The following is a 23,934-nucleotide window of genomic DNA, read 5'->3' as shown; positions in this document are numbered from 1 at the left end:
AAACGAAGGACTATATGACTGTGACAGCCCACTGGGTAGATGCATCCCCTTCCGCAGCAACAGCAACAGCTGCATCAGTAGCAGCATCTACAAAATGGCTGCTCATGCAAAGGCAGGCAACATTGTGCATTACAGGCTTTAATAAGAGGCACAACGCTGACAACATATTAGAGAAAATGAGGGAAATTATCTCCCAGTGGCTTACCCCACTTAGACTCTCATGGGGATTTGTGGTGTCAGACAATGCCAGTAACATTGTGCGGGCATTAAATATGGGCAATTTCCAGCACGTCCCATGTTTTGCCCACACCATTAATTTGGTGGTGCAGCATTACCTCAAGAGTGACAGGGGTGTGCAGGAGATGCTTGCGGTGGCCCGCAAAATTGCTGGACACTTTCGGCATTCAGCCAGTGCCTACCGCAGACTAGAGGCACATCAAAAAAGCTTGAACCTGCCCTGCCATCACCTCAAACAAGAGGTTGTGACGCGCTGGAACTCCACCCTCTATATGCTGCAGAGGATGGAGGAGCAGCAAAAGGCCATTCAGGCCTACACAGCCACCTACGACATAGGCAAAGGAGTGGGGATGCGCCTGAGTCAAGCGCAGTGGAGACTGATTTCCGTGTTGTGCAAGGTTCTGCAGCCATTTGAACTTGCCACACGAGAAGTCAGTTCCGACACTGCCAGCTTGAGTCAGGTCATTCCCCTGATCAGGCTGTTGCAGAAGCAGCTGGAGAAAGTGAGGGAGGAGCTGGTAAGCCATTGCGATTACAGCAAGCATGTAGCTCTTGTGGATGTAGCCCTTCGTACGCTTTGCCAGGATCCGAGGGTGGTCACTCTTTTAAAGTCAGAGGAATACATTCTGGCCACCGTGCTCGATCCTCGGTTTAAAGCGTATGTTGTGTCTCTGTTTCCGGCGGACACAAATCTACAGCGGTGCAAAGACCTGCTGGTCAGGAGATTGTCCTCTGAAGAGGACCGTGACATGCCAACAGCTCCACCCTCATTTTCTTCCACATCTATGGCTGCGAGGAAAAAGCTCAGTTTTCCCAAAAGAGGCACTGGCGGGGATGCTGATAACATCTGGTCCGGACTGAAGGACCTGCCAACCATTGCAGACATGTCTACTCTCGCTGCATTGGATGCTGTCACAATTGAAAAAATTGTGGAGGATTACTTTGCTGACACCATCCAAGTAGACATGTCAGACAGTCCATATTGTTACTGGCAGGAAAAAAAGGCAGTTTGGAAGCCCCTGTACAAACTGGCTCTATTTTACCTGAGTTGTCCCCCCTCCAGTGTGTACTCGGAAAGAGTTTTTAGTGCAGCGGGGAACCTGGTCAGTGAGCGGCGAAGGAGGTTGCTTCCTCACAACGTTGAAAAAATGATGTTTATAAAAATGAATAATCAATTCCTCAATGAAGTACAGCACTGCCCTCCAGATACTACAGAGGGACCTGTGGTTGTGGAGTCCAGCGGGGACGAATTGATAATGTGTGATGAGGAGGAAGTACACACTGTAGGGGGAGAGGAATCAGAGGTTGAGGATGAGGACGACATCTTGCCTCAGTAGAGCCTGTTTAGTCTGTACAGGGAGAGATGAATAGCTTTTTTGGTGTGGGGGCCCAAACAAACCAATCATTTCAGTCAAAGTTGTTTGGTAGGCCCTGTCGCTGAAATGATTGGTTTGTTAAAGTGTGCATGTCCTATTTCAACAACAGACCTCTCAACTGCAGCTCATCCCTCCTCTGCGGGGATAATGTCTCCTGTGCTCTGACACGTCACTCTGTGTACTCTCAGCCTCAGGATCTGACACTACAGCTACCATGCCTCTTGTAGCAGCCCTCACTCCAGGGCCTCTTCCATGTGCAGTGTCCCCCTCTCTCTTGGGTTCACTATAGTGGCATGGAGTTCTCCCCCTCATCCAGGGCACACATTCCTTGCCCTGGCTCAGTCACCACGCTCAGACTTCCAGGCAATGCTGGGGGAGCCTGGGAGCTTCCACCCCAGGTCCCCAGCTACAACTCTCCTCTCCTGTGTCTTCTCTCTCTTTCTGACACTTTAAAGATCGTGCCTTTAAATGAAAAAGTCAGTCTTCATTGCACGACTATGTGCAAGTGCAACAGGGACATTTTTTTGGGTTTACAAAGTCAAACAATAACACTACGACCCTGTCTGTCTGGGGTCTGTCAATGACGAATTGTCTGGAGCATGTTTGGAGGAGGTATTGTGGCCCCGGTATCAAATTGGGTACCGGGGCCACCCCACTATGCAGTCCAGATACTTGTTTGGTGGAATTCCGACACGTGGAGGGTTTTTTAATTATATTGTGGCCTCGGTACCAAATTGTGTACCGGGGCCACCACACTACGCAGTCAAGATACTTGTTTGGTGGAATTCAGACCAGTTGAGGGTTTTATTATTATATTGTGTGGACCACTCTATCTATACCACACTACAACTCTATACCACTCTATTTCCTACTTTAATTCTATTTAATTCTATTTCCTACTTTAATTCTATTACTAATTAATTAACATAAAGAGGAACAAAAAAAACCAATTTTACCAAAAGTATAATATGACTTAGACTTACAAACACTACACTTGAAAGATCGTGCCTTTAAATGAAAATGTCAGTCTTCATTGCACGACTATGTGCAAGTGCAACAGGGACATTTTTTTGGGTTTACAAAGTCAAACAATAACACTACGACCCTGTCTGTCTGGGGTCTGTCAATGACGAATTGTCTGGAGCATGTTTGGAGGAGGTATTGTGGCCCCGGTATCAAATTGGGTACCGGGGCCACCCCACTATGCAGTCCAGATACTTGTTTGGTGGAATTCCGACACATGGAGGGTTTTTTAATTATATTGTGGCCTCGGTACCAAATTGTGTACCGGGGCCACCACACTACGCAGTCAAGATACTTGTTTGGTGGAATTCAGACCAGTTGAGGGTTTTATTATTATATTGTGTGGACCACTCTATCTATACCACACTACAACTCTATACCACTCTATTTCCTACTTTAATTCTATTTAATTCTATTTCCTACTTTAATTCTATTACTAATTAATTAACATAAAGAGGAACAAAAAAAACCAATTTTACCAAAAGTATAATATGACTTAGACTTACAAACACTACACTTGAAAGATCGTGCCTTTAAATGAAAAAGTAAGTCTTCATTGCACGACTATGTGCAACAGGGACAGTTTTTTTCTTTACAAAGTCAACTAATAACACTTGGACCCTGTCTGTCTTTAACATACTTGATGGGATCTCAATGACGAATTGTCTGTAGCATGTTTGGAGGAGGTATTGTGGCCCCGGTATCAAGTTGGGTACCGGGGCCACCCCACTACGCAGTCCAGATACTTGTTTGGTGGAATTCTGACACGTGGAGGGTGTATTTATTTTATTGTGGCCCCGGTATCAAATTGGGTATCGGGGCCACCCCACTACGCAGTCCAGATACTTGTTTGGTGGAATTCTGACACGTGGAGGGTGTATTTATTTTATTGTGGCCCCGGTATCAAATTGGGTACCGGGGCCACCCCACTACGCAGTCCAGATACTTGTTTGGTAGAATTCTGACACGTGGAGGGTTTTTTAATTATATTGTGGCCTCGGTACCAAATTGTGTACCGGGGCCACCACACTACGCAGTCAAGATAGATAGATGCGTATCATAGATAAAGTACATTCAGTGGTGTGGGGCAAATTGAAAAATATTCAAAATGCACTGACATTATCAAAAACAAGAGGTTGTCACACGCTAAAACTCCAACATGTATATGATGGAGAGGATGGAGGAGCAGACGTATGTGTAGTGTAATGCAGACCTGTTGAAGGTTTTTTATATATTTTATTGTGGTGCCCAGTGCCCACTCCTCTAGGCAGTCCAGGTACATTTATTGGTGCGATTCATAAAAGTTCAGGGTTTTTAATATATTGTGGTGACCCACTCCTCTACGCAGTCCAGGTACATTTATTGGTGCGAATCAAACAAGTTGATGGTTTTCTTATTATATATATTGTGGTGACCCACTCCTCTACGCAGTCCAGGTACATTTATTGGTGCGAATCAAACAAGTTGATGGTTTTCTTATTATATATATTGTGGTGACCCACTCCTCTACGCAGTCCAGGTACATTTATTGGTGCGATTCATAAAAGTTCAGGGTTTTTAATATATTGTGGTGACCCACTCCTCTACGCAGTCCAGGTACATTTATTGGTGCGAATCAAACAAGTTGGTGGTTTTCTTATTATATATATTGTGGTGACCCACTCCTCTACGCAGTCCAGGTACATTTATTGGTGCGATTCATAAAAGTTCAGGGTTTTTAATATATTGTGGTGACCCACTCCTCTACGCAGTCCAGGTACAATTATTGGTGCGAATCATAAAAGTTCAGGGTTTTTAAGATATTGTGGTGACCCACTCCTCTACGCAGTCCAGGTACAATTATTGGTGCGAATCATAAAAGTTCAGGGTTTTTAATATATTGTGGTGACCCACTCCTCTAGGCAGTCCAGGTACATTTATTGGTGCGATTCATAAAAGTTCAGGGTTTTTAATATATTGTGGTGACCCACTCCTCTACGCAGTCCAGGTACATTTATTGGTGCGAATCAAACAAGTTGATGGTTTTCTTATTATATATATTGTGGTGACCCACTCCTCTACGCAGTCCAGGTACATTTATTGGTGCGAATCAAACAAGTTGATGGTTTTCTTATTATATATATTGTGGTGACCCACTCCTCTACGCAGTCCAGGTACATTTATTGGTGCGATTCATAAAAGTTCAGGGTTTTTAATATATTGTGGTGACCCACTCCTCTACGCAGTCCAGGTACAATTATTGGTGCGAATCATAAAAGTTCAGGGTTTTTAAGATATTGTGGTGACCCACTCCTCTACGCAGTCCAGGTACAATTATTGGTGCGAATCATAAAAGTTCAGGGTTTTTAAGATATTGTGGTGACCCACTCCTCTACGCAGTCCAGGTACAATTATTGGTGCGAATCATAAAAGTTCAGGGTTTTTAAGATATTGTGGTGACCCACTCCTCTACGCAGTCCAGGTACAATTATTGGTGCGAATCATAAAAGTTCAGGGTTTTTAATATATTGTGGTGACCCACTCCTCTACGCAGTCCAGGTACAATTATTGGTGCGAATCATAAAAGTTCAGGGTTTTTAATATATTGTGGTGACCCACTCCTCTACGCAGTCCAGGTACAATTATTGGTGCGAATCATAAAAGTTCAGGGTTTTTAAGATATTGTGGTGACCCACTCCTCTACGCAGTCCAGGTACAATTATTGGTGCGAATCATAAAAGTTCAGGGTTTTTAATATATATTGTGGTGACCCACTCCTCTACGCAGTCCAGAAAGATACCTTTTTGCAACGTTTTGGACTAATAACTATATTGTGAGGTGTTCAGAATACACTGTAAATTAGTGGAAATGCTTGTTATTGAATGTTATTGAGGTTAATAATAGCCTAGGAGTGAAAATAAGCCCAAAAACTTGATTTTTAAACTTTTAATGTTTTTTTCAAAAAAAATCCGAATCCAATACCTTAAATCCGAACCGAGACCTTTCGTCAAGTGTTTTGCGAGACAAATCCGAACCTCAAAAATAACGAAAATCCGGATCCAAAACACAAAACACGAGACCTCAAAAGTCGCCGGTGCACATCCCTAGTTTTCACAAGGATTTCTGCTTCAGTGTTTTTAAACCTTTTTATCAGATGTTGCTATGGTATACTGAATAAAGTTGGAATAAAAGTTCATTTTGATGGCAAAGAGGGACTTTAAAATTAAATGCAATTCATCTGATCACTCTTCCTGCCATTCTGGAATATATGCAAATCGCCATCATAAAGACTGAGACAGCAGACTTTGTGAAAAATAATATTTGTGTTATTCGCAAAACTTTTGGCCAATACTGTAGTGCTTAACAGTTGACAGTCCTGCATGGTTCTATATTTGAATCCAAGTTTATTTAAAATAATCTTGGAAAATAATGTATAATATTTCTAACATTACCAGTCCAGTAAGCCACATAATACAAAAAATACACAAAAATGGACTATACTGTTTTTATGTAAACTGGCATCAATAACGATTGAGCAACTATATACAGTACAAACTTTGTTGTTGTTTTTCTAAAGACCCAATCTGAGATTAATAAATCCCAGCACTCCACCTTCCATAAAAAACCAGACCAACAAGTTTTGTTTGTTATAGTAAAATTACATAACTTCTCGTGTCTGAACGAAACTGGACTGGATAAACATTAAGCAATTTTGTGCATCAATGTGATGTTTAGAAAAGCTGAATGTGAATTCTTCATACGCAATAGTAGTTATAAATGAAACAGAGAGGAATTGATAATTTATTGTCACAGTAAAAATAATATCAATGTTTTGTTGTTATATACAATATGTCTTTCAGAATGTTCATTCCTTAAGGCCGCCCCCTTTAGTGCCGCAAATCCGATATGAGGTCCCATCCTCATTTTTCCCACTTGGTAAGACTGGGTACACACTAAAAAACAAAGTCCAGGGGGTAAATGTATCAATATGCGGGTTCTTCAACACCCGCGTGTTCAGCCTCTTCCGCGATTAAATTTCAAGCGGCGCTGCATTGTAAAGGGTTAACTTCCCTTTACAATGCAGCGCCGCTTGAAATTTAATCGCGGAAGAGGCTGAACACGCGGGTGTTGAAGAACCCGCATATTGATACATTTACCCCCTGATTGAAACGAGATTTATAATTCTGCTGAACAATCAAATGAAACGACGATCGGTACTTTGGAACAACTATCGTTCATCATTTAAGTATATACACTAATGCGATATTGGCCCGAACGGTGGTTTATCGCTCAATTGATAAAATAGTCGGCTGAAAAACCTGTAGTATGTACCAGCCTAAATGTGTTGTAGTACATACCAACCAATCACCTATTAGCTGTGATCAAACTAGCTAAGTTAGACAATGAAACCAAATGATTGATTGGTTGTTATGGGCTTCTGCACATCTGTATGGCGTTAATAAATGACCCCAACCGACTATTAACATAAAGTGAATGTTTGAATCCACACAAGTCCAAGTATGGAACCTTCAACACATGATTGTGAATGTTAAGAGTTCCATTTATTATTGGATTAAGTTTCTTCTGCATCTAGCGGTCCATCAAGACACCCATTACAAGTGTGTGATGACATTGCATAGTCTAAAACATACTGAACCTGTCTGTGGACGCACCAAATTTTAATGTTAAATGACATTTTCCAGATATTGTAAAGTAAAAAATAAATGTATATTAATGCTGTTGTGTACATTAAATGACAATAATTCACAGGAAATTACTTAACATATCATCATTACTTTAAATGCAAGACATTAGATTAAAAAAACAACAATAAAGAACAAAGATACACAATCTCCCTGTGCGCCAGGTAGATATAATAAGAGTTATGATTTTCATTACAGTGCTCCGGTCAGTACATTGTAATAGTTGGGTATGACGTATGTTAATTGGTAGTTGTGTGTGATGCCTTTAAGTGGGTCCAATTTTTCCTGTACTACAAATATTTACTCAGCTATATAAAACAAAATTGGCGTTTGGGATACGAGATTTCAAAACATGATTAAAGCTTTAATTAGTAAGTCCCTGAAATATCAAAACAAATAGAACAAGCGGCACACGTCTATTATAACGTTTGGAACGGATTAGATCTCATATTTAAGGAGAAACACGATGCACAATTTCCTTGTGTGTGATGTATTTGACCCTGTTGTCATTCCACTTTAAACATACCCGCTCCTCTTGTTACAGTTGTGCTCTTTTCCCATTAGATTGTAATCTCTCTCATGAGCAAGTCTGCCCCTAGCCTTTGATTGCAAGTCTGCATTTATTTGGTCTACTTTGCAAGTCCCTAATTTGTCCCAGTGTTTGGCACTGTGGAGTCTTACAAATCAATGAAAATACTCATTCCCATCACTGTCCCAAATATACACACACACACAGTTTCGTTTGTTCGCAGATATTCCTATTTTTCATGTCATAGCAATGCTACATTATACTTCCTTGATTGTTTCACATAACTTTTAAATCTCTATGGAGTGTTTATCTGACAGCATATGTTATCTTCGTAATTGTTTTTAGCAACCAATGTTCTGAAGGTGCTTCTCCCTGCAACACCTTGGGGTATATCTACTAAACTGAATAGGTGGAGCTGTTGCTTACAGCAACCAATCAGATTCTAGCTGTCATTTTGTAGAATGTACTAAATAAATGACAGCTAGAATCTGATTGGTTACTATAGGCAACATGTCCACTTTTTCAAACTCGCAGTTTAGTAAATATACCCCCCCTTCAGGGACCATTTGATAGGTTCACCCAAAGGAGTGACATACTCAGACACATGTGTTACCCAGAAGAAAGCACTCCGGTTAGCAAGATGGAATTAAGAGCCATTAAACTGCAATGTATCCCTTCATCTATTCTGAAGTGTGCTGCTCATGGACTAAAATGAATTCAACTTATAGGCAGATAACAAAGCTCCCTCCTGCCACACTGCAGCATCCTATCAGACAAATGAGACAGACTCCCAACGCTTAAGACTTCTCCAGTCAGCAAGACATCGTCATTATGTAAAAACATGGCATTCCTCCTTTAAGGTTTCAATAATTGAGTATATATTTTTCCTATGTAGAACTATACAGTTAATTCACTTAAAGGTATGACAGCATAGCACCATTCCATAGCCTGTGAAATATGCAGTATACGATGAGTGTGATTTACTAAGCAGTCATAAATTGGAGATCTCTCCGTCTGTGTAGTGCACGCCCAGGCCTTGCTTTTTTTTACAGGTCTTGGGACGGCTAAATTGGCACCACTTTGCCCGTTTTTCATCCACTTACCAAAGTTGTACTAATTTTATATGTAATTTGAATTTCTGCTGGGTATTGGCTGTTTTGGGGCACACATGCCTGTCAGCATAGATAAAACAAACATTATTTTTAATTATGAGTAGAATACATTTATTCTCTAAAGATGGTACACAGTAAAGGTGGGGGGGGGGGGGGGGGGGCATTTCATCCCCCCACCCCCCACTTAGTGAACCACTCCATAAATGTTTAGTAACATTTTAATTAAAATAAACCAAAACAAGGCTTATTTATAAAAAAGTGGCCGTGGTGATAAATCCTATAGGTGTGGCAACTGGAGCTACACCAGCAACTTGTCATGAGATTATGTCGGATGAAACTGTACAGCAATAAACATTATACTGTTCTATGACCCTTGCAATGTTGCCTGCCTGTTAGATGGAGCTCCACAGACAAGCAGACTTGCAGCAGGTCTCAGAGATCTTTGGGGGCAGGTAAGCAGATGCAAGCACATGACAGATTGATGGTGTAACCCAACATTTATGCTAATTTACGAAAGTGTGCAAAAAAAAAAAGCAAACATAAAGCCATTACATTTCAATTATAGAAGTAGGTCTTTGCACACTTTCTTGAATAAGGACTTATCTTACTTTATTTAAATAAGCCGTAATGTGTGACTACCATTTCAGGTTATTGGATATGCCTGAAAATGTGGCTGGTGCAAAGATTGATGCGTCTCTTTTATATCCATCCCACCAGCTTTTTAGGAGCACCTCTTACTTGAACTTTTAATTTTTTCCCAAAAATACAGCTTGGTTTAATTCTATTTTTGGTTTAAATTAATCATGACTGCGTACATTGGGGCTTTCTTTGTTACATGTATCCTTTTTGAGTGTCCAGATTTTTGGAGGTCGAAAGGGTGTGTGGCTTAACAGAAAAAGAAATGGCCTTGTGAGAAATCATATTAGGATGTGCAGATTGGGCAAGGGGAGGGCTGACAAATTTTAGCTTGGGGGGAAAGACTGGACTCAGCAGCTCCAGGTAGTCAACTATGGTACCACCGGCCAGGGGGGCAGATCCCCCCTGCCCCTGAGATGGGAGCATGGTTTGGCTGCTTGGGAGCTTATTAGGATCCGTTGGGAATTACGGTTTATAAGAGTCATGAGCCACCAATCAGAAAGGCATAAAAGTATAATTAGGAAGAACAAGACCCGATTGGCCAAAAGTGCACTTGTCTTTAATATCTAAATGTATTGGAGTAAAGTTAACAATAAAATGTTTACTTTTAAATTAACTAATACATATTTAATTAATGCCACTCACTGTTGTGCTACAGATGTCATACTCCTTATGTCACCGTGTCTGAAGCGCTGATAAATTAATATAGTTTAAAACAAACGAATGTGAAAAATCTAAAATACATGGCAGTTGAATGTCAGCCAAAATTACATAATAGTGTTTCCTCTAGGTAAAATTCATAACTGCTTATGTGTGGACATAATCTGTTGTTATCTCCACCAGAACATTTTTTTTTTCTTTGAAAGCGTTTTCTGCAGTTTTCAAATAAGTTAATTTCATTGTTCAGTTTCCTGGACGACTTCATATTGAATTTAACAAAACATAGAACAAAGGATCCTGTATGCATTTTATTTTCGAGACTGTCTTGAGGGTATTTTAATAGTCTCTAATCAAATGTTTTCAACTTAATTAAACATATCTAGTTTGGAAAGGCATTACGAAGCATCTTCGACACAGGAAGTTCCTCCAAGTTCTCGTCAGAGCCAGATGCTTCTGCCGGCATGTTGGCCACCACTGTCCTTTTGCATAAATACTGTAGAGACACCACTTTACAATTTAGTGGTTGTGTAAGCATAAGAGGGACAGGCTGTTCCTTGCCTTCGATGTAGCACAGATTAGAGTCAGACTCTCCAGCTGCCGTTAAACGCATATAATGTTCAACCAGCTTGACCACACATGGGAAGGTCGGCGGGCTTTCTGCTCCAGCCACTGTCTCCAAGTAGAAAGAAGTTCCCTCAAGTTTAATACGTAGGTTGGTGATCCCAGCAGATGTGCGAAGGCTGAGGGTAAACAGGTGGTGATGGTCTGAAGAGTCTCGGATAAGAAAGGACCCAACAGGCTGGTCGGATAAGAGTTTTTTAGCTTCAGTACCAGAGAGGGTGCTCCAGTAGTAGCCACTGGCCTCCAGCCTCTCGAGTGCTGTCTCCACCCTTTCATAATCTCCACAGAAAGACTTATAGTGGTAGGACAGCTGGGCAGCCTGAGAGCTCATGGCTGCAAGGATGGATGACGGGCAGAAGCAGCGATGGAAGCAACTCCAACGAAGTGTGACCATCGTCAAGCTAATGAACCTGGACTGCTGCACTCTTCAAGAGGGAGGACCCAGGCTGGCCGTGTCTCCTTGTTTGCACCACTCTCAGTGCTCACCTGTGTCCATCTGCCCAAATCATCTGTAAGGCAAATAAAAAAAATGCATATTTTAAATGAACTCAGATTAATGTAGAATTATTAATATTTTTTAATGTCACTAATTATGACTTATAATGGTTTCTCCTCCATCCCAACAAAAAGTCTGATTGTTATAATTACTTGACAAAGGTTAGAAGCACCTTTGGCAATTATCCAGGGAGAACCTACAGACTCAATATCCAGGCACTGCATTAATCGTTATAAATATTGGAATACAGAGCTGACAGTTGTGGCACACACCTAAATATAGCTCCATAAACCAGTTCGATTTTCTTCTGGTTCCTTTTCATTAAAGAGGACCTCTCTTGTGTAGATACTAAACAGATATATGAAAGGGCAGTAAATACACACTTGAGATATATATATATCTCTATCATCATTTATTTATTTATATAGCGCTACCAATTCCGCTGCGCTGTACAGAGAATATTTGTCACTCACATCAGTCCCTGCTTCATTGGAGCTTACAGTCTAAATTCCCAAAGATACACAGTATAGGGTTAATTTTGCTAGCAGCCAATTAACATACTAGTTTTTGGAGTGTGGGAGGAAACTGGAGGAAACCCACACAAACTCCACACAGATAAGGCCATGGTCGGGAGCTGAACTCATGACCCCAGCGCTGTGATGCAGAAATGCTAACCCCTGAACTGTCCACACATATATAAAACCATATAGAATACTTCACATTATTATTATTATTGACACTATTGATAATACGGTGACTGAAGCCTGCATGGCATTAAAAGGACCTTATTTACTAAGCATATTGGACACGCAAATCTCTTTGCTTTTTCACGGGCGCCACTCTATGATCTTCCTAACACACATCAATGTACACAACATCTGTCCAGATTTTGCAAAAATGATTCTTGGCATATAGTTCCCTGCAGTATTCAGATGACACACACAGCCTCTAGGGAATAAAATCTTTGCTCCGTTTAGCTAATACTATTTAGAACATGACATTTCAGCAGAGCATTGCTCCCTATTTGTTGAAAGAATAGAAGCCATTCTCAAGATTTCAAATCCTACCACTGTTTCCCAGTTGAGAACCTTTTTGGGTACAGCTCGCTAGTGCGGCTAGTTGATTCAACTGGCAAACTCTTTCAGACTTATTATCATATTAACACCCCAGAACCTCTTCCCGGGACACAAAAACAGAAGAAGCTTTCTGTCACGGGCACTAGGAGTCTTTACCCAGGGATCACCAGGTGATCGGCTTACCAGAGCAGTATAGGTGGTAATATGGTACTCTGGTAGCAGGGTGATCACGGAACAGGAAATAGCAGATGATGAGATGCTCAGGAAAGTCTATGACTAGCAGCACTGGCAATATGGAGGTAGTAATACACGAGGAACTGTATGGACAAAGGACACGTGAAGGTAGTCAGTGGTCTGCGGTAGCAAGTTGTACCACTGCTATAGTGAGGAGGAATGTCCAACAGAAACGAGGAGGTGATGAGAATCAGCGGTCTGCGGATAGCAAGTTGTACCGCTGTCTGAGTGAAGGAATGGAATCCAAGTGGAGATATCCGGGGAGTCAGTGGTCTGCGTTAGCAAGTTGTACCACTGCTATGTGAGAGGATACTGGAACAGGTGAAACTGTAAACAGGAGTCAGTGGTCTGCCACTAGCAAGTTGTACCACTGAATATATATGTGAGGAGGTGCACGGGGAGAGACTGCAACACAATATATACACGGGCACCTTGACTTTGATCCACAGTAATATGCACAATATAAATGTATAAATGACTGAACAATACTGCCAATATAGAAAGTCTCTTGAAGTAGTCCAGCATAAGATAACACAGTCAATGATGGCAATAGACTCAGCGGATAGCACACTCCAGAGGAGAACCAACACAGTCCAGCAAGGTATGCAATACACAGCACAGTCAATGAGAAGTATGCATACCGTGGTTCAGGAGGCAGTCAGACAGGAGTGCAGAGATACCTGAACGGCAGGAGGCCGGCAGGATGCGAAGTCCCTGGATGGGTGAAGCGGTGGTCTAGTAGGTGCAGCGCACGGGAAGGTAGACCAGCAGGGAACACAGGAAAGCGTGGAGAGCGGATCAGCAGTAGATGGATGAGTAGTGCTGAGGGGTAGCAGCAGCGGGTCTCTGCGGGAACACGGAGGTAGCCAATAGCAACCAGCAGGTGCAGTAACGATGGGACACGGGAGAGCAGAGTTGAACAGGCACTGTTGATCACGGAGAATAGCGGGTAGCAATAGTGGAGGCAGACTCAAGGAAACACGGGAGCGTTGACAAGGACTGAAGACTGAAGCGCACAGAGGCAGCGGATAGGAATCAGCCAAACAGTCACGATGAAACACAGACGGGTTGCAGGTTGAAGACTGTAGTGCACGGAGGCAGCGGATAGGAATCAGCTAGCAGTCACGATGATGAAACACAGACGAGTTGCAGGTTGAAGACTGTAGTGCACGGAGGCAGCGGATAGGAATCAGCTAGCAGTCACGATGATGAAACACAGACGAGTTGCAGGTTGAAGCCTGTAGTGCACGGAGGCAGCGGATAGGAATCAGCTGGCAGTCACAATCATGAACAGGTGAGTGGATGTGGTTGAAGCCTGTAATGCACGGAGGCAGCGGATAGGCATCAGCTAACAGTCCCAATGATACATGGTAGAGTTGAAGTGATTAGAAGACTGTAGTGCACGGAGGCAGCGGATAGGAATCAGCTCACAGTCACGATGATTCAGTAGATGGTAGAAGTGGTATGGGAACCACAGTAGCAGAAGTGGTTTGGAAACCACAGAGGTAGAAGTGGTTTGGAAACCACAGGAATCAGCAGAGCTGAATAAACAAGGAAACACAGGAACACCTTCAGAGACTCATGGGGAATGAGACTCCAAGATCAGGCAATGTGGTGATGACCACAGGTGCTTAATATAGGGAGGTTGCCTGATCTGCCAATTAAGTTAAAGGAACATACACTGGAGGTATAGAAAGGGCTGCGCATGCGCAGTCCCTCAGGATGGAGGACGGCCACGGTTCCTAAATGTCCGGGAAGAAGCACTCACAGTCCGGTGAGTGACAGTACCCCCCCTTTTAAAGGTGGGCACAGAACGCCTGGAACCGGGCTTGTCCGGATTTTTGGAATAAAACTTCTTCAGAAGGGCAGGAGCATTAAGATCTTCAGCTTTGATCCATGAACGCTCCTCAGGACCAAAGCCCTTCCAATGAACGAGGAAACGGAGGACTCCTCGCGAAATTTTTGCATCCAATACCTCAGTAATCTCGAAATCCTCCTCCTGATGAACTTGAACTGGCTGCGGTGCTGAGGAAGGAGTCGAGAAACGGTTGATGATGAGAGGTTTGAGCAAGGACACATGGAAGGCATTGGAGATCCGAAGATTCTTAGGAAGAAGAAGTTTAACACATACTGGATTGATAACTTGAATGATCCTATATGGACCAATAAAACGAGGGGCGAATTTCATAGATGGAACCTTCAAACGAATATTTTTGGTAGATAACCAGACACGATCTCCAATTTTTAGTGGTGGAATAGCCCGCCTCTTCTTATCTGCGAAAGACTTATATTTGTTAGATGTCTTCTTTAAACAGGTTTTGACCTGAGACCAGATATTTTTGAAGGTCTGACAAGCAGTCTCCACAGCAGGAACTTGGGTGGGCGGGAGGGCAGGAAATTCCGGAAAAGACGGATGGTGACCGTAGACCACAAAGAATGGAGTTTTGGATGATGACTCATGGTACATGTTGTTATGGGCGAATTCAGCCCAAGGGAGCAATTCTACCCAGTTGTCTTGGTTGGCTGAAGAGAACATCCTAATAAAAGTCTCAAGATCTTGATTGACTCGTTCCGTTTGTCCGTTAGATTGCGGATGGTAAGACGATGAGAGTGCTAATCGTATGCCCAAGGTTTTACAAAGGGCCCGCCAGAATCTGGAAACGAATTGTACTCCTCTATCTGACACAATCTCAGACGGACATCCATGGATGCGGAAGATTTCTTTAATGAAATGTTCAGCCAGAGTAGACGAGGAAGGTAAACCGGACAGAGGGACGAAATGAGCCATCTTCGAAAATCTGTCTACCACTACCCAAATAGTATTGTGATTCTTACTTGGTGGCAAATCAGTAACGAAATCCATACTAATATGGGTCCAAGGCTTGGACGGAATGGGTAGTGGTCGCAGCAACCCTGCTGGAGTTCTGCGGGAGGATTTGAACTGAGAACATAAATCACAGGAAGCAATAAACTCTTTGACGTCTCTCCTCATTGAAGGCCACCAGTAACTACGAGAGAGAATCTCAAAGGTCTTATGTTCACCGGCGTGTCCAGAAAAACGAGAGGCATGGAACCACGAAAGGATTTTCCTCCTCAGAGTAGGAGGCACGAGGGTCTTCCCAAATGGTAGCATTTTGGTGGATGAAGCAGCCAGAGAAATACATTTGGGGTCTAGAATAGCATGGTTGGGAACCTCTTCTACATCAGAGGACGTCACAAAAGCTCGAGATAGAGCGTCAGCTTTCTTGTTCTTAGCAGCTGGTTTGAAGGTTATAATTAATTCAAAACGGGAAAAGAAAAGAGACCATCTTGCTTGACGAGGGTTCAAGCATTGAGCAGATTGCAAATATGACAAGTTCTTATGATCCGTGAAGATCGTCACCGGATGGCGAGCTCCTTCCAACAAGTATCTCCATTCCTCTAATGCAGCTTTGATGGCCAGCAACTCCTTGTCCCCGATAGTATAGTTTTTCTCTGCGGGCAGAAGACCCCGAGAGTAGAAGGCACAAGGATGTAATTTTTGTTGCTCCGAGCGTTGGGAGAGAATAGCTCCTAAGCCCACATTAGAGGCATCTACTTCTAGGAAGAAGGGGAGTGTCACATCAGGTTGTCGCAGAATGGGAGCAGACGAGAAGGACTCTTTGAGGATTTGAAAGGCTTGGAGAGCCTCAGATGACCATTGCTTAGTATTAGCCCCTTTCCGAGTTAAGGCCACAATGGGAGATGCAATGGATGAGAAGTCTTGAATGAAGCGTCTATAGTAATTGGCAAAACCTAAAAAACGCTGGATGGCACGAAGAGTAGTTGGCTGAGGCCAATGTAGTACAGCATTTACTTTGTCTGGATCCATCTTCAGGCCAACTCCGGAAACTATATACCCCAAGAATGGAATCTGGGGTAACTCGAATGAACATTTTTCCAATTTACAGAACAATGAGTTTTTCCGTAGTCTGGAGAGGACCTCTGCCACATGTTGGTGATGAGAAGGCAGGTCCTGTGAGAAGATCAATATGTCGTCCAGGTAGACAACGACACATACATATAATAAGTCCCGAAAGATCTCATTGATGAAACCCTGGAAAACCGCGGGGGCATTACACAGCCCGAAGGGCATTACTAAATATTCGTAATGCCCATCTCTGGTGTTAAACGCGGTCTTCCATTCGTCACCGGAACGGATTCTAATTAAATTGTAGGCACCACGAAGATCCAACTTAGTAAATATCCGAGCTCCCTTGATGCGATCAAATAGCTCAGTGATCAGCGGAATGGGATACCGATTCTTGATAGTAATGGCGTTGAGTCCACGAAAATCTATACAAGGGCGTAATGATCCATCCTTCTTTTTGACGAAGAAGAACCCAGCTCCAGCGGGAGAGGTGGAAGGTCGAATGAACCCACGCTGGAGATTCTCCTGTATGTACTCAGATGTGGCTTGAGTTTCAGGTAACGAGAGAGGATAGACCCGACCCCTGGGAGGAGTCTTGCCAGGTAGAAGGTCGATCGGACAATCCCAAGAACGATGAGGAGGAAGACGTTCAGACTGAGCTTTATCAAACACATCGGCAAATGAAGCATACTGAGGAGGGAGTCCCGGGGAGGAAGATGAGATGGAAGATTGCTGTACTTTAAGAGGAATAACTTGAGAGAGACAACGATGGTGACATTCAGGCCCCCAAGACGTAACTTGAGGGGTGCGCCAGTCAATCTGGGGAGAGTGACATTGAAGCCATGGAAGGCCTAAGACAATCGGACTTGTCGTAACAGGAAGAATTAAAAACGAAATTTCTTCATGGTGTAGTACACCAATCTGAAGGGTTACTGGAGACGTACTCTGGGTGATGAGACCATTGATGAGACGTGATCCATCTATAGCCGTCACAGTAATGGGTGTTTTTAAAGTGATCACTGGTAGGGACCATTGATTCACTAGTGATTTAGAAATGAAATTTCCTGCTGCTCCGGAATCAATCAATGCCTGTGACTCAAAGGATTTAGTAGCAAAGGAAATCGTAACATCGAAAGCGCAGACTTTAGATTTCATAGACAATGGAGAGGACTCCAGGGACCCTAACTTCACCTCTCCAGAACTAGTTAGGGCCTGGCATTTCCCGATTTCTTAGGGCAAGAACTGAGCATATGTGTGGAATCAGCACAATAGATACAGAGTCTATTCTTTACTCTTCGTTTCCTCTCTTCTAAAGATAATTTGGAACGTCCTATCTCCATGGGAATCACAGAAGGTGAAACTGGACGAAATTGAGGGTTTAAACGAAGAGGTGCTTTAGCAGAAGTAGTTTTCTCAGATTCTCTTTCACGAAATCTCATGTCTACACGATGGCAAAGAGAGATCAAATCTTCTAGTGACGAAGGAAGCTCTTGGGTAGTCAGTGCATCTTTAATTTTATCGGAGAGCCCCTGCCAGAAGGCGGCAACTAATGCTTCAGTGTTCCACTGAAGTTCAGAGGCTAAGATCCTAAATTGAATGACATACTGTCCTACTGTATGGGAGCCTTGTCGCAAACGAAGAATGCTGGAAGCAGCGGAGGTCACACGACCTGGTTCATCGAACACACTTCGGAACGTGGAAATGAATTTGGCACTATCTTGTAGAATTGGATCGTTTCTTTCCCACAGAGGGGAGGCCCCAGCCAGGGCTTGTCCAGAAAACAATGAGATAAGATAGGCCACTCTGGAACGATGGGTAGAAAAATTTTGAGGTTGGAGTTCAAAATGGACTGAACATTGGTTAAGGAAACCTCTACAAGTTTTGGGGTCCCCGTCATATTTTGACGGAGTAGGCAGGTGAAGCGTAGGAGCTGTAGACACCTGGGATGGCACTGGGGAAACGGAGGAAAGCACAGGAGCTTCAATACTAGCTGTAACAGTCTGTCCAGATGTTCCTTGGGAGGTTAACGATTGGTAACATTGAAGTAACAGCTGTTGGCGAGCATCCTGTTGCTCCACACGACTGACCAGGTGCTGCAGCATCTCTTTAGCAGTAGGTTCCGTATCTGGGTCTGTCATGGCCTGATCTTACTGTCACGGGCACTAGGAGTCTTTACCCAGGGATCACCAGGTGATCGGCTTACCAGAGCAGTATAGGTGGTAATATGGTACTCTGGTAGCAGGGTGATCACGGAACAGGAAATAGCAGATGATGAGATGCTCAGGAAAGTCTATGACTAGCAGCACTGGCAATATGGAGGTAGTAATACACGAGGAACTGTATGGACAAAGGACACGTGAAGGTAGTCAGTGGTCTGCGGTAGCAAGTTGTACCACTGCTATAGTGAGGAGGAATGTCCAACAGAAACGAGGAGGTGATGAGAATCAGCGGTCTGCGGATAGCAAGTTGTACCGCTGTCTGAGTGAAGGAATGGAATCCAAGTGGAGATATCCGGGGAGTCAGTGGTCTGCGTTAGCAAGTTGTACCACTGCTATGTGAGAGGATACTGGAACAGGTGAAACTGTAAACAGGAGTCAGTGGTCTGCCACTAGCAAGTTGTACCACTGAATATATATGTGAGGAGGTGCACGGGGAGAGACTGCAACACAATATATACACGGGCACCTTGACTTTGATCCACAGTAATATGCACAATATAAATGTATAAATGACTGAACAATACTGCCAATATAGAAAGTCTCTTGAAGTAGTCCAGCATAAGATAACACAGTCAATGATGGCAATAGACTCAGCGGATAGCACACTCCAGAGGAGAACCAACACAGTCCAGCAAGGTATGCAATACACAGCACAGTCAATGAGAAGTATGCATACCGTGGTTCAGGAGGCAGTCAGACAGGAGTGCAGAGATACCTGAACGGCAGGAGGCCGGCAGGATGCGAAGTCCCTGGATGGGTGAAGCGGTGGTCTAGTAGGTGCAGCGCACGGGAAGGTAGACCAGCAGGGAACACAGGAAAGCGTGGAGAGCGGATCAGCAGTAGATGGATGAGTAGTGCTGAGGGGTAGCAGCAGCGGGTCTCTGCGGGAACACGGAGGTAGCCAATAGCAACCAGCAGGTGCAGTAACGATGGGACACGGGAGAGCAGAGTTGAACAGGCACTGTTGATCACGGAGAATAGCGGGTAGCAATAGTGGAGGCAGACTCAAGGAAACACGGGAGCGTTGACAAGGACTGAAGACTGAAGCGCACAGAGGCAGCGGATAGGAATCAGCCAAACAGTCACGATGAAACACAGACGGGTTGCAGGTTGAAGACTGTAGTGCACGGAGGCAGCGGATAGGAATCAGCTAGCAGTCACGATGATGAAACACAGACGAGTTGCAGGTTGAAGACTGTAGTGCACGGAGGCAGCGGATAGGAATCAGCTAGCAGTCACGATGATGAAACACAGACGAGTTGCAGGTTGAAGCCTGTAGTGCACGGAGGCAGCGGATAGGAATCAGCTGGCAGTCACAATCATGAACAGGTGAGTGGATGTGGTTGAAGCCTGTAATGCACGGAGGCAGCGGATAGGCATCAGCTAACAGTCCCAATGATACATGGTAGAGTTGAAGTGATTAGAAGACTGTAGTGCACGGAGGCAGCGGATAGGAATCAGCTCACAGTCACGATGATTCAGTAGATGGTAGAAGTGGTATGGGAACCACAGTAGCAGAAGTGGTTTGGAAACCACAGAGGTAGAAGTGGTTTGGAAACCACAGGAATCAGCAGAGCTGAATAAACAAGGAAACACAGGAACACCTTCAGAGACTCATGGGGAATGAGACTCCAAGATCAGGCAATGTGGTGATGACCACAGGTGCTTAATATAGGGAGGTTGCCTGATCTGCCAATTAAGTTAAAGGAACATACACTGGAGGTATAGAAAGGGCTGCGCATGCGCAGTCCCTCAGGATGGAGGACGGCCACGGTTCCTAAATGTCCGGGAAGAAGCACTCACAGTCCGGTGAGTGACACTTTCACATCCAAACAGGCACTTACTTCTGCATCTGTATGTCTAATGAGAAGGAGAAAGTGTCTTTAGGGGTACTTACATAGTTGCATTTGGAGACAGAGTCCGATTATTATAGTACATTTATTGATTCAGCAGTCTCTAGTTTCCTGCCTTGTTTTTACGGTATTGCTGCTGTACTTGTTGTTTAATCCTTAGTACCAGTTTTTCTGGGATTGCCACTTACACAATAGTTGCTCTTATGTTAAAAACAAAGAAATAACACATCTTATGTCAGACTGATCAATTATGAATTCTTACTGAAAATTACAGCTCCCTTGTTGTCCTCCTACATCCTCCCACCACTGCCACCCCCACAGCAAGCATTTTAAGGTGTCAAAGTAAATGTTCTGACCAATTATGTGGTAGTTTAGCTTGAATGATGAATTTGAGCCAGAAAAGGCTCAAAAGATGGGAATGTGGAAATAGGCCTTAATCACCAGACCTTCTGGAGGTAACAGGTTTTCTAGAAGTCTGCTGAGAACATCAGTATTTCTGTCTGTCACAAATTATGATTATGGCTAAGGGATTGTTCTTAATCAGGTACGTTATTTTATGTGTAGAGAATAGATACAGGGCATAATATAGTAGGGTTAAGTAAAAGTCCTGATAAATTTGTACAGTCACTGTGAAGTGAGGAATATACAATAATAAGTGAACAGTTTTGAAAGCCAAATCTTATGGTGTACTGTGCAAGTACCAAATGTTTCAGGCTTTAAAAAGTACCGTAATCCTGTAGTGTTGTCTGTGACTTACATGGTGAAACTATGCTACAATTTCACAACATCCAGCTTCCCACCACTACCCCTTTCATTAAAATAATATTTTTAGTCTCTCTCCTAAAATACTGCTTGGTTTATGGCTTAGCTGATTTTTGACAGTGATGGAGGCTTTTAGACAGTCTTTGTTACATGTGGTTGTTTTGTACAACTGGTATATGCAAAATGCATTTCATCAAAAATATAGGATGAGACCAGATCTCTCCCAACCCTGGATATTCCCTTGGGTGTGTGGATATAACATCCTCCAATGTCTATTATTATACTCATCATACAATCCCTGACTACTGAGTTCTTCTCTAAACTACATATAATCCCCATCATATGTGACAAGGTTTTAGAATACATTTCACTATTGAGCACTCTCTCTAAGAGTGAGGTCACCTGTGGGCATGGCCTGCACATTGCTTCAATTCAATCCTACTTAATATGGGCTTATAACTATATGTCAACTGTGATGCACTGTGGCTTGTTCCAACCAGATCCAACCAAAGCAGAATAGAGCTCTTAGACTGACAGATGGACTAAGAAAACACAGTAGGTGGTCATATAATTCCAGTATTTATGGGTTGTTACCGGCATTGGGAAATGCTATTACTATTTAAAAGCCACTTTATCAAGTCTATCCCTTGTCTGTTGTAGCTGTTGTTGTTGCTCAAGGTGTCTAGTCTTCAAAATAACTCTAAAAAGGGTAAACATTCAAACCTAATATTTGAAGAAAAGCAAAAATCGCTTAAACCACTCTACTTTGCTCAAATAATCATTTTTCATTTGGATCCCATGGATATATTTTCCAAGAGCTGCATAGTGTCACCAAGGTTGTTTGCCTAAAGACGGAGATCACCTTTGATTACATATGTGTTTTGCTTATCTAAAAGCAAAACGTATCCAACTGGTATATGCATTAAAATGTTCAGTGCTAATACCTTTTATCCTTGCACTTATACCTTAATGATTAAACACGTAATACCTTCTTATCTAAAATAACGACACGGACACCAGATATAAGTTTGGCAAAAAAGGGGCATATTTATTTTATGGAAGAATTTTATTTTAAAACTCTGAATGGCGACGAGAGCGAAGTAGTCAGCTAACGACTAAACTTTAAACCAATACAGCGTAAGGTGAAACAATACCGCTGTCCCAAGACTTTACGGATCCCAAGTCTTTACGATTGGTCGGTACTAAACTTGGCGTCATCGTGACTGCCCCTTTCTGGACTCACATTGTCGCATAGGACCGGATATCCTCCGCCCCAGAGGCCAAGAGTCAGGTTACTGCAAAAGGGGCAGTGACGTGCGGCCAATTAAACGGTAGTTCCTTCGATTAGTCGCTGACTGCATTGCTCTCCTACCCCCTGCGCCTTGTCCTAAGACAAGGACTTAAATTTAGAATAACCAGCTTATTTGGGGGGCGGGAGGGAGGTATCTGACATCCAGGACAAAAAGAGAGCCAGCCCCCAGCTCCAAGGTAATTTATGCTCTCCTGGAAAACCACTCCCCCGGGAGTGATAGGCTGGCTGCCACAATTGTTTAACCCCTAATGTCAGTGCTGATGAAATATAGCACGAAATTTTAATTGCCCTCAGCTTAAACATATGCCACATGCATGAGAACATTTATAAGAACCTGTCTACACTGGCTAACTTTTGGCTTAATACATACATTTATCTTAGTGGCTTGTTATTTTGCGTTTGAGTCATATATAGTAATGGAAACAGTTCATCATCATTTACATAGCGCCACTAATTCCACAGCGCTGTACAGAAAACTCACATCAGTTCCTGCCCCATTAGAGCTTACAGTCTAAATTCCCTAACACACAGACAGACTAGGGTCAATTTGATGGCAGCCAATTAACCTACTAGTATGTTTCTAGAGTGTGAGAGGAAACCGGAGCACACGTAGGAACCCACGCAAACACGGGGAGAACATACAAACCCCACACAAATAAGGCCATGGACAGGAATCAAACCCATGACCCCAGTGCTGTGAGGCAGGAGTGCTAACCACTAAGCCACAGTTCCTTACTTTAATGTCCACTGGCTTTTGTGTGCTTTGTATTGAATACAAATTTATCCAATGAGCAGCTTAGTGTTGTATCCCAAGCCAAAGCAAATAAACAACTTGCTTGATGATATAAAGCTATGGCTAAAACATACAGAAGGAGGCAGTCTTTTCTTATTTCTAAACCAGCCAAGCACTGACGTTCCTCTTTGTGGATAGCAGCATGAACACTGCCGACTCCTGTAGAGGACTACAGTATAGTGCACTCTTATCACCGTTGTGTTGTGTTTCTTCCTTGTTATGACTGGTGAGTTATTCAACATGTTATATTACTTGGAGATGATATTTATTACTTTCGTGTGGATGTTATTTTATTACCTTTGTCTGCGTATGGGAAGATATCAAGAGCGGTGATTCACCCTTTGATGTTCTCGTATTTATCTGTTGATGTCTGGAAATCCCGCTAATACATGCAGCCTATCTACTGTTATAGGGACATTAACCT

General features: G+C 43.1%; 1 protein-coding gene across 1 annotated transcript in view; it reads right to left on the bottom strand.

The window, feature by feature from the left end:
- Window positions 1–10,132: 10,132 nt before the first annotated feature.
- LOC142108007 (suppressor of cytokine signaling 3-like) overlaps window positions 10,133–23,934 on the bottom strand; it is a 46,086-nt gene continuing 32,284 nt past the window's right edge. The window contains exon 2 of the mRNA XM_075191702.1: window positions 10,133–11,385. Coding sequence (XP_075047803.1) covers window positions 10,635–11,270 — 636 coding nt within the window. The 5' untranslated portion in view covers window positions 11,271–11,385 and the 3' untranslated portion in view covers window positions 10,133–10,634. The remainder of the gene's footprint in view (window positions 11,386–23,934) is intronic.

This window comes from Mixophyes fleayi, chromosome 11 (genome assembly GCF_038048845.1).
Source record: "Mixophyes fleayi isolate aMixFle1 chromosome 11, aMixFle1.hap1, whole genome shotgun sequence".
NCBI lineage: Eukaryota > Metazoa > Chordata > Amphibia > Anura > Limnodynastidae > Mixophyes > Mixophyes fleayi.
Note: the sequence above shows the minus strand (reverse complement) of the source record. Positions and strands in the feature narration are given on the sequence as shown.